This window comes from Taudactylus pleione, unplaced genomic scaffold, assembly GCF_031769625.1.
Source record: "Taudactylus pleione unplaced genomic scaffold, aTauple2 ptg000978l, whole genome shotgun sequence".
NCBI lineage: Eukaryota > Metazoa > Chordata > Amphibia > Anura > Myobatrachidae > Taudactylus > Taudactylus pleione.
This window is the reverse complement of record NW_028285379.1, coordinates 819310-831268: the sequence shown is the minus strand read 5'-3', so window position 1 is coordinate 831268 and position 11959 is coordinate 819310. Positions and strand designations below refer to the sequence as shown.

The following is an 11959-nucleotide window of genomic DNA, read 5'->3' as shown; positions in this document are numbered from 1 at the left end:
GTCAACCACAGGGGGCGGGACAGTGACGTCATCTTACGCGGCTGCACGTCATCTACGTTTCCAAGAGCTGTGTGATACCCAATAGTAAGGGAGTGGGAGGGGCGGCATGACGTCACATGGGGAGGTAATAAGGGGTTGTATATATTCTGGGGGTGGGGGCAGTGTATGAGGTGACATCACATGGGGGCAGTAGTAGGGGGTCTGTCAGGTAATATGGGATGTACATGTCCTGTGACTGGGGGGTGGGGGCAGTGTATGAGGTGACATCACATGGGGGCAGTAGTAGGGGGTCTCTCAGGTAATATGGGGATTTACATGTCCTGGGGGAGGGGGCAGTGTATGAGGTGACATCACATGGGGGTAGTAGGAGAGGGGTCTGTCAGGTATTATAGGGATGTACATGTCCTGTGACTGGGGGGGGGGGGGGGGGGGCAGTGTATGAGGTGGGGAGCGATGTCATTTGTCTCTGTGGTGAGCAATGTCATTTGTCTCTGGTGAGTGATGTCATTTGTCTCTGTGGGGAGCGATGCTATGTATCTCTGTGGGGAGCGATGCTATGTATCTCTGTGGGGAGCGATGCTATGTATCTCTGTGGGGAGCGATGCTATGTATCTCTGTGGGGAGCGATACTATGTATCTCTCTGGGGAGAGATGTTATTTGTCTCTGTGGGGAGAGATGTTATTTGTCTCTGTGGGGAGCGATGTTATTTGTCTCTGTGGTGAGAGATGCTATGTATCTCTGTGGGGAGCAATGTTATTTGTCTCTGTGGGGAGAGATGTTATGTGTTTCTGTGGGGAGCGTTGTTATTTATCTCTGTGGGGAGCGTTGTTATTTATCTCTGTGGGGAGAGATGTTATTTGTCTCTGTGGGGAGCGATGCTATGTATCTCTGTGGGGAGCGATGCTATGTATCTCTGTGGGGAGCGATGCTATGTATCTCTGTGGGGAGCGATGCTATGTATCTCTGTGGGGAGCGATGCTATGTATCTCTGTGGGGAGCGTTGTTATGTATCTCTGGGGAGAGATGTTATTTGTCTCTGTGGGGAGCAATGTTATTTGTCTCTGTGGGAGAGTTGTTATTTGTCTCTGTGGTGAGAGATGCTATGTATCTCTGTGGGGAGCGATGTTATTTGTCTCTGTGGGGAGCGATGTTATTTGTCTCTGTGGGGAGAGATGTTATTTGTCTCTGTGGGGAGAGATGTTATTTGTCTCTGTGGGGAGAGATGCTATGTATCTCTGTGGGGAGAGTTGTTATTTGTCTCTGTGGTGAGAGATGCTATGTATCTCTGTGGGGAGCGATGTTATTTGTCTCTGTGGGGAGAGATGTTATTTGTCTCTGTGGGGAGAGATGTTATTTGTCTCTGTGGGGAGAGATGTTATTTGTCTCTGTGGGGAGAGATGTTATTTGTCTCTGTGGGGAGAGATGCTATGTATCTCTGTGGAGAGAGATGTTATCTGTCTCTGTGGAGAGAGATGTTATCTGTCTCTGTGGGGAGCGATGTTATTTGTCTCTGTGGGGAGCGATGTTATTTGTCTCTGTGGGGAGAGATGCTATGTATCTCTGTGGAGAGAGATGTTATTTGTCTCTGTGGGGAGCGATGTTATTTGTCTCTGTGGGGAGAGATGTTATGTGTTTCTGTGGGGAGAGATGTTATTTGTCTCTGTGGGGAGCGATGCTACGTATCTCTGTGGGGAGCGATGCTACGTATCTCTGTGGGGAGCGATGCTACGTATCTCTGTGGGGAGCGATGCTACGTATCTCTGTGGGGAGCGATGCTACGTATCTCTGTGGGGAGCGATGCTACGTATCTCTGTGGGGAGCGATGCTACGTATCTCTGTGGGGAGCGATGCTACGTATCTCTGTGGGGAGCGATGCTACGTATCTCTGTGGGGAGCGATGCTACGTATCTCTGTGGGGAGCGATGCTACGTATCTCTGTGGGGAGCGATGCTACGTATCTCTGTGGGGAGCGATGCTACGTATCTCTGTGGGGAGCGATGCTACGTATCTCTGTGGGGAGCGATGCTACGTATCTCTGTGGGGAGCGATGCTACGTATCTCTGTGGGGAGCGATGCTACGTATCTCTGTGGGGAGCGATGTTTCTCTCTGTGGGGAGAGATGTTATGTGTTTCTGTGGGGAGAGTTGTTATTTGTCTCTGTGGGGAGCGATGTTATGAATCTCTGTGGGGAGCTTTATTATTTGTCAGGAAAGCAGCAGTTGGTTTTGCTGTCCCTAATCCTTTGGTTATATTAACGTAATTTACTCATAAAGAAGTCTTTACTTTTGAGGCCACACCCCCTTTTCATGAGGCCACGCCCCTTCTCCAGGGCGAGCGTGTGTTCGGTGCGTGCAAAATTACTGTCTTATGTTTGAGGGGGGGTGCATTTTGCCTTTTGGCACTATCAGCCCATACCCCTAGAAACTGCCCTGTAGTAACCGCATTGCTGGGACAGGGTTTTATGATTCTTGGTCCCTTCATACTTGGTGGTACTGCCTTCTTGTATTGCAAGGTAAGAGAAACATTTATTGAAATACTATGGGAGCAACTACTGAGAACTATCTTTTCCAATTCATTCTTCCGTACCCTTCCGCAAGGTACCGTGGGCAATGGCTGCAGGGAGCAGGCTGGCTAGGTTAGTGATAAGGCTGGTGATGCCATGTCTAGGTGTTAGCTGACACGTAGGAGCCTTTTTTACTTAATTACGTTCCACAAGGTTTACTGTCCAGAAGAGGCTTCACTTGTGTGCTTAATGGGGGCATACTATGCTTCTTGCAGGGGGTCTTAGTGGGTGGTTAGCTGGCTGTGGGGTCTGCCATACCCTGTTCTGGGACACAGCAGGGGAGAGATCCCTGATCTGTAGCTACTTACTGATAATATCATGCTATCTTAGGGGTAGTGCCGTAATGGTGACATTTCACTATTCGTATTGTCTCTAAGCTAGAAGTGCTGGTGTTTCATTTGTAGTAAAAGAAAGAACTGTATGGGAGGGTGCTCTGTACTGTAGTAAAAGAAAGAGAACTCGTGATGGGAGGGTGCACTGTACTGTAGTAAGAGAAAGAGAACTCTGTATGGGAGGGTGCACTGTATTGTAGTAAGAAAAATAACTCTGTATGGGAGGGTGCACTGTGCTGTAGTAAGAGAAAGAGAACTTTGTATGGGAGGGTGCACTGTGCTGTAGTAAGAGAAAGAGAACTAGGTATGGGAGGGCGCACTGTACTGTAGTAAGAGAACGAGAACTCGGTATGGGAGGGCGCACTGTATTGTAGTAAGAGAACTCGGTATGGGAGGGCGCACTGTACTGTAGTTAGAGAAAGAGAACTCTGTATGGGAGGGCGCCCTGTACTGTAGTAAGAGAAAGAGAACTCGTGATGGGAGGGTGCACTGTACTGTAGTAAGAGAAAGAGAACTCTGTATGGGAGGGTGCACTGTACTGTAGTAAGAGAAAGAGAACTCTGTATGGGAGGGTGCACTGTGCTGTAGTAAGAGAAAGAGAACTCTGTATGGGAGGGTGCACTGTGCTGTAGTAAGAGAAAGAGAACTCTGTATGGGAGGGTGCACTGTACTGTAGTAAGAGAAAGAGAACTCTGTATGGGAGGGCGCACTGTACTGTAGTAAGAGAAAGAGAACTCTGTATGGGAGGGTGTACTGTACTGTAGTAAGAGAAAGAGAACTATGTATGGGAGGGCGCACTGTACTGTAGTAAGAGAAAGAGAACTCTGTATGGGAGGGCGCACTGTACTGTAGATTCCCAAAGCAGCCCCCATGGCTGGAGCTCTCATTAAATGAATGTTCAGCTCTCTGGGTGCACAGGTGACACTGATTCCTTTATATGGTAATAGTACAATATGTTACTGTGCTTGGAGTAAAGTATTCCTGTATTAGCCCTTATGTTGGTTTTATGACATATGGCTGCACTATGTACATACAGCAAGTGGTAAGACCAGGAACACGAGGCATGTACAGTATATACAGTAAGTGGTAATAAGACCAGGAACACGAGGCCTGTACAGTATATACAGTAAGTGGTAATAAGACCAGGAACACGAGGCATGTACAGTATATACATTAAGTGGTAATAAGACCAGGAACACAAGGCATGTACAGTATATACAGTAAGTGGTAATAAGACCAGGAACACGAGGCGTGTACAGTATATACAGTAAGTGGTAATAAGACCAGGAACACGAGGCATGTACAGTATATACAGTAAGTGGTAATAAGACCAGGAACACGAGGCCTGTACAAGCTAATGATTTATTAGTACTCTGTGGCTATTTGTGGGAAGATTCTCCCCAGTTCCTCTGGGATCTGAGCAGTGATGTTGCCACGATTCCTCCTCCTGTACATATTCCCCCGCACGTGGTTCCTGGGTGGGCCTTCTGGTGATGGGATGAGTAGGGTATAGGGTTTGTGGCTTAGGGTTTGTATTTACACACGTATTGCTTGGCCAGTTTACAGTTGCTGTCATTCCAAGTCACAAACTCTGCAAAACAGAAACCATATCATTGGTATCACATTCATAGTGAGGACTATGGTGACAATGAGGCAGCATACAGAGAGCAGGATCAGTCCATCCCACCATATCCTGCTATAGGTCACCGAGGATTTCATTCCTCAGTGATCCCTCGGAGGCAGCAACCCCCAGCCTTCTCCTCATCCTCACTCCTGTACGTTTCCTGATAAAGTAAAAATGGAACCATCTAGAACACTTGTCAGAACTCAGCTAGTTTGTATTTCTAATTAAAATGTATTTCACACATAACGTTAGTGCATATATAAGCAGATTACAGAACATGGGCATCCAGACGCTCAGCAGTACCACTTTAGATCCAAAGGTAATATAGAATTGTATGTGAACTGCCCCATTAGGCTGAATGTAATACATTATTAGTTTCAGACAGGTGAATCATAGTTACATAATGCAATGAATTAAAGTCCATCCAGATAAACCTAGTATGCTGTAATTTATTTCCTGGGAAATGTGTCAGTGAGTAATGAATACACCTGTGCACCTGCTGGGTGTCCTGGAAAATGCCAGTGAGTAATGAATACACCTGTGCACCTGCTGGGTGAACTGGGAAATGTATATGGGAAAGATTTCTGGACTGCACAACCTGACTATATATATATATATTGATAGGATCATTGGTAAAGTGGTCTGTGGCAGGTACATTTGTCCCAGATTCCTGTCTTTTGTGTTTTAAACCCCCAGGAGAAAGTCTGCAGTGTAGCAGGCTTGAGTTTCGGCTTTTTGAAAAGCCGGTTTGGGACCTGGGGGTTGTGGGTGAGAGGAGAGGGAGGGCTCCACCCACGGCCAGGTTTTGGTTCTCGCAGCCTGGTAACAGGTTGTTAGTTTTCCACCTGAGAGTGGCCAATATAAGCCTAGTGTGTTTAGGGCTGATTGTCTCACCTGGGAGAGCAGACAGGGAGTTTGCTCAGAGACACTTGAAAACCTAAACTGTAAGTGTTGTGCTGTGCTTTTGTTGCTGGTGAGGGCACTAGGCCCTGCCAGGTTCTGGTAGTTAGGGAACTACCTGTGAAGTTAGTGCCCCGACAGGGCTAGGATTTATATTTGTTTTCTTTGTTTCTGACATTGTACAATAAAGACTGGCGCCGACCTGCTTGTACTCGCTTCCAGACTAATGTGCTGCTTCCCTGCTGCTGTGTGTGTGTGTAAGGAAGGAGTCCCCTACCCAGGAGAGGGACCTCCTAATCTGACTGTGTCACAAAATGGTGGAGAATGCGGGCAACCACACACACTGAAGTTGCAGCAAGAGGAAAACTTTCCATTTAAAAATTAAAGGGACAGACACCCAATTTGTAAGTGTGGAAATAACGCTGTGTCCTTGGAGTCCCATAGAGGAGGCGTCAGCCAATGGTCAGAGAGGTAAGGTTCAGCTTCCAACCTACACCCCAGGACAAAAAGGAGGACATTATTAAGGCCTTGCTCCAAGTTACAGCAGCTCAGCAGGAGACAAACAAACTTCAGCAGGAATCTACCAGAGCTCAGCAGGAATCCACCAGGGTTCAACTGTTGGCCTTGGAGACAGCCCAGAGGCAACAACAGGTCGCCATCGAGGAAACCTGCCAGGCCATAAAAGAGGTGGTACAGCACCTGCTCGCCCGGCCCAGAGATGTTGCTACTGGTCCTCCCACCCCCACTCACTCCGTACGAGCCAGTCACTTCCTCCAAAAGATGACTTCGGGGCGATGATGTGGAGGCCTATCTCACCGCGTTTGAAAGAACGGCCGAAAGGGAGAGTTGGCCCAAGGAGCAGTGGGCAAGTCTGGTGGCACCTTTTTTGTCTGGGGAGCCACAAAAGGCCTATTTCGACTTATGCCTGGCTGATGCCAAGGACTTTAAAAAACTAAAACAGGAGATCCTAACTCGCTTTGGAGTCACCACCTTTGTTCATGCCCAACGGGTCCACCGCTGGGAGTTCCATAGGGACAAGCCTCCACGTTCACAGATGCATGACCTCGTCCATCTGTCCTCAAAATGGCTACAGCCCGAGACGCTGACGGGACCACAGATCGTGGAAAGGGTCGTGATGGACCGGTACCTGCGATCATTACCTGTGACTCTGCGCAAGTGGGTGAGCCATGCAGACCCTAAGTCCGCGGACCAGTTGGTCGAGCTGGTGAAGAGGTACGTGGCGGCTGAGGAGCTGATGAGTATGCCCCACCGAGCCCCGATGGCGCACCGGCGAACTCCCAGAGACACTGGTAAGACTGTTCCAGGGGAGAAGGGTGCTGGGCGGTGGAATGTACCTAAGACTGAGGGTGTAGAACCTGGAGACAGGCCTGCCAGGCCGGGAAGGTTCTTGCCCAGAAAAAGACTAGACATTAATATGACTCAGTGTTTCCGATGTGGTGGCTTCGGCCATATTGCCGCTAATTGTGCACTTACAACTGAACCTATGCAATGTGATACTGCTCATGTCTACCGCAGGGGGTCTTTCTTTGCACAGATAGCCTGCACGGCTGACCGGCAGGCTGAGACTGATAAGCACATGTGTGTACTCACTGTAGATGGCAACCGAGTAGAGGCACTGTTAGACTCTGGTAGCTTGGTGACACTTATAAAAGCTGAGCTGGTGAACCCCTTGAGGCATACAGGGAAAACTGTTGGTGTGACCTGCATACATGGGGATACTCCATATTATGTTACGGCCGAGGTGAACATCGAGACACCATGTGGCTCTGCTATAGTTTCTGTGGGTTTGGTGCATGGTCTGGTGTACGATGCAATATTGGGGAGAGACTTTGCTCACTTCTGGAAGTTGTGGGAAAGCCGTTTTGTTCCAGAGGTGAACAACCCCGATCCATTTGAGAAGGTTGTCGATGTAGTGGAGGAGGGAGTTTCTTCTGAGTCAGAGTTATTCCCTTTTTCTACTATGGTTGGCGAACTAGAGAATGCGGAACGTGACGGTGGCCCGCCGCCAACTGATGTGCCTCCCATTGAGGTGGGAAGTGTTGTTGGGCCAGGTGATCGTCTGCCTGATTTAGAGGTCAGAAAGGTCTTTGCCGTCGAGCAGTTGAATGACCCTACTTTGGTAAAAGCCAGGGAGAATGTAAAAGTAGTTGATGGTAAACCCGTAGACCCTGATAGTCCTTTGTCCTATCCCCACATGGCAATGTGTCAGGATTTGTTATATCAGGTGACTAAGAAGGGGGAAGATGTTATGGAACAACTAATAGTTCCCAAAGCCTACAGAAGAACAGTGTTGGATCTGGCCCATGGTCATATAACGGCAGGCCATCTAGGGGTAGAGAAAACCACTGAGCGAATAATGCAGAGGTTTTTCTGGCCCGGGCTTCATAAAGAGGTATCTGACTTTTGCGCATCCTGCCCTGAGTGTCAGTATCATGCTCCTAGGCCACATTTTAAGGGTCCACTAGTTCCATTGCCTATCATAGAGGTGCCGTTTGAAAGAATAGCGATAGATTTGGTTGGACCCTTAATGAAGTCTGCCAGGGGACACCAGTATATTCTGATCATAATGGATTACGCTACCAGGTACCCAGAAGCGATCTCGTTGCGCAATACGTCAACCATGACCATTGCCAGAGAGCTAGTTCATGTCTTTAGCAGGCTGGGTATACCCAAGGAGATACTAACTGACCAGGGTACACCGTTTATGTCCAAAGTCATGAAAGCGTTATGCCGACTGTTCAAAATCGAACAGTTAAGAACTTCGGTTTATCACCCCCAAACCGATGGGCTGGTCGAAAGGTTTAACAAGACGTTAAAACACATGCTTAGGAAAGTGGTCGACAAGGATGGTAGGGATTGGGACTACTTATTGCCGTATTTATTGTTGGCCATAAGAGAAGTTCCCCAGTCCTCCACCGGGTTTTCACCCTTCGACTTGTTGTATGGGAGACACTGCCAAAGAGACATGGGAGGGGCAGTCTAGTCCTTACAAAACGGTGATTGAGTATGTTTCTCAAATGCAGGAGAGAATTGCTGCGGTAGTGCCGATAGTGAGAGAGCACCTGGAACAGGCTCAACAGGCACAGCAGAGGGTATACAACCGCAATGCTCGGTTACGCAGCTTTGCTCCTGGGGACAGAGTGTTAGTATTGGTTCCCACTGTGGAAAATAAACTTTTGGCTAAATGGCAAGGGCCCTTTGAAATCTTAGAAAGAGTGGGGCAGGTCAATTACAAAGTTTACCAGCCGGGGAAAAGAAAGCCGGAACAGATATACCATATAAATCTGTTAAAGCCCTGGAAAGATAGAACGGTACTGTCGGCCGTCCGAGACCCTCCAGTAAGTCCAGGGCCCTTAGTTCCCGAAGTGACAGTGGCAAAAACCCTGTCTGCAATTCAACAACAAGAGGTCAAGGAGTTTCTGATTAGAAATAGGGTACTGTTCTCTGACGTACCTGGGAAAACCTCGGTCATTAAACATGACATCATCACTGACCCAGGGGTTAAAGTTAATCTAAAGCCCTATAGGTTACCAGAAGCACAAAGAGAATCGGTGTCGAAAGAAATGAAAAATATGCTAGAGTTAGGGGTTATTGAAGAATCACATAGTGAATGGTCAAGTCCCATTGTGTTGATTCCAAAGCCCGACGGGAGTGTGCGTTTCTGCAATGACTTCCGAAAGTTGAACAGTGTTTCAAAATTCGATGCCTACCCGATGCCAAGAGTGGATGAACTGATTGAGAGACTAGGGACGGCCAGGTATTTAACCACTCTTGACCTAACCAAAGGGTATTGGCAAGTACCGTTAACCGAGCGCGCCAAACAAAAGACAGCTTTTTCAGCGCCAGAGGGCTTGTTTCAGTACAAGCTGTTACCCTTCGGGCTACATGGGGCACCTGCTACCTTCCAAAGAATGATGGACAGGGTTCTAAGGCCCCATAGACGGTATGCGGCTGCTTATCTGGATGACGTGGTCGTTCATAGTCCTGATTGGCAGTCTCACTTACCCAGGGTGCAAGCAGTGTTGGACTCCATCTATAAGGCAGGTTTGACAGCCAACCCAAAAAAGTGTTGTCTAGGCATGGAGGAAGTAAAATATCTGGGATACACCATTGGCAGAGGCCTGATAAAGCCTCAGCTCAATAAGGTTGATGCCATACAAAACTGGCCACGGCCTCTGAATAAGAAGCAGGTGAGAGCCTTCTTGGGAATTACGGGGTACTACAGGAGGTTTATACCCAACTTTGCCACCATGGCAGTCCCACTGACTGACCTGACCAAAGGTAAACAAAAAGTCATGGTAGAATGGAGTCCTGAGGCAGAGAAAGCTTTTCAGGAGTTGAAAGTAGCGTTGTGTTCCCAACCAGTCCTGATGACTCCTAATTTTGAAAAGGAATTCATAGTATAAACCGATGCATCAGAAGTAGGTATAGGAGCGGTCCTGTCCCAGAACAAGGAGGGTGAGGAACACCCTATTTTCTATCTTAGCAGAAAGTTGAATGTACATGAGAGAAACTATGCCACAGTGGAGAAGGAGGCGTTGGCCATAAAGTGGGCGTTAGAGGCTCTCAGGTACTACTTGGTCGGAAGAAAGTTCAAATTGATCACTGACCATGCCCCTCTGAAGTGGATGTCTGAAAATAAGGACAGTAATGCGAGAATTACAAGATGGTTCTTGGCGTTACAAACTTTTAAATTTTCAGTGGAACACAGGCCAGGAAGCCAGCTGGCCAATGCTGACGCGTTGTCACGCGTTCATTGTTTGGGGGCTTCAGTTGTTCCGCCCCACAGGTCGAAACAAAGGGGGGGGATATGTGATAGGATCATTGGTAAAGTGGTCTGTGGCAGGTACATTTGTCCCAGATTCCTGTCTTTTGTGTTTTAAACCCCCAGGAGAAAGTCTGCAGTGTAGCAGGTTTGAGTTTCGGCTTTTTGAAAAGCCGGTTTGGGACCTGGGGGTTGTGGGTGAGAGGAGAGGGAGGGCTCCACCCACGGCCACTCCAGGTTTTGGTTCTCGCAGCCTGGTAACAGGTTGTTAGTTTTCCACCTGAGAGTGGCCAATATAAGCCTAGTGTGTTTAGGGCTGATTGTCTCACCTGGGAGAGCAGACAGGGAGTTTGCTCAGAGACACTTGAAAACCTAAACTGTAAGTGTTGTGCTGTGCTTTTGTTGCTGGTGAGGGCACTAGGCCCTGCCAGGTTCTGGTAGTTAGGGAACTACCTGTGAAGTTAGTGCCCCGACAGGGCTAGGATTTATATTTATGTTTCTGACATTGTACAATAAAGACTGGCGCCGACCTGCTTCTACTCGCTTCCAGACTGGTGTGCTGCTTCCCTGCTGCTGTGTGTGTGTGTGTAAGGAAGGAGTCCCCTACCCAGGAGAGGGACCTCCTAATCTGACTGTGTCACAATATATATATATATATATATATATGGGAGTTGCTACCTGATGAGACAAATTGCAGGCACAGAAACAGACAAATCTCAGGTGCACAACTCCAAATTATTAATAATATATATAAATGCAATACAATTTTGCAATCAATAGAGGTTTTTAGCATAATCATGGCCAAGGTTATGGGCCTACACACCATATCCAGGTAACCTCTTTCGGGTAGGCCCCTAACATACTAGGGTTCAAATCCAGAGCGCAGGACCCCCCCCCAAAACTGGCCCAGCCAAGCCGTCCCAGGGCACCACCATAATAAGATAAGTCTGTACTGACATCACAGCGCGGCCTTACCACCTGTACAAGTCTGTACTGACCTCACAGCGCGGCCTTACTACCTGTACAAGTCTGTACTGACCTCACAGCGCGGCCTTACTACCTGTACAAGTCTGTACTGACCTCACAGCGCGGCCTTACTACCTGTACAAGTCTGTACTGACCTCACAGCGCGGCCTTACTACCTGTACACGTCTGTACTGACCTCACAGCGCGGCCTTACTACCTGTACACGTCTGTACTGACCTCACAGCGCGGCCTTACTACCTGTACAAGTCTGTACTGACCTCACAGCGCGGCCTTACTACCTGTACAAGTCTGTACTGACCTCACAGCGCGGCCTTACTACCTGTACAAGTCTGTACTGACCTCACAGCGCGGCCTTACTACCTGTACAAGTCTGTACTGACCTCACAGCGCGGCCTTACTACCTGTACACGTCTGTACTGACCTCACAGCGCGGCCTTACTACCTGTACAAGTCTGTACTGACGTCACAGCGTGGCCTTACTACCTGTACACGTCTGTACTGACCTCACAGCGCGGCCTTACTACCTGTACACGTCTGTACTGATCTCACAGCGCGGCCTTACTACCTGTACAAGTCTGTACTGATCTCACAGCGCGGCCTTACTGTCTGTACTGACCTCACAGCGCGGCCTTACTACCTGTACAAGTCTGTACTGATCTCAGATATATTTATTCATGGTAATAAATCACTATTTTTGTACAGTAAACAATCCAGGCCTGGTCTGACCACCTCCTTATAGAGCAGTATAACAATGTATAACCTGCCC

At 48.3% G+C, this 11959-nt stretch overlaps 1 protein-coding gene across 1 annotated transcript in view; it reads right to left on the bottom strand.

The window, feature by feature from the left end:
• Positions 1-4383: 4383 nt before the first annotated feature.
• REG4 (regenerating family member 4) overlaps positions 4384-11959 on the bottom strand; it is a 28717-nt gene continuing 21141 nt past the window's right edge. Inside the window, exon 5 of the mRNA XM_088460763.1 lies at positions 4384-4487. Within this exon, the coding sequence (XP_088316889.1) occupies positions 4420-4487 (68 nt within the window). The 3' untranslated portion in view covers positions 4384-4419. The remainder of the gene's footprint in view (positions 4488-11959) is intronic.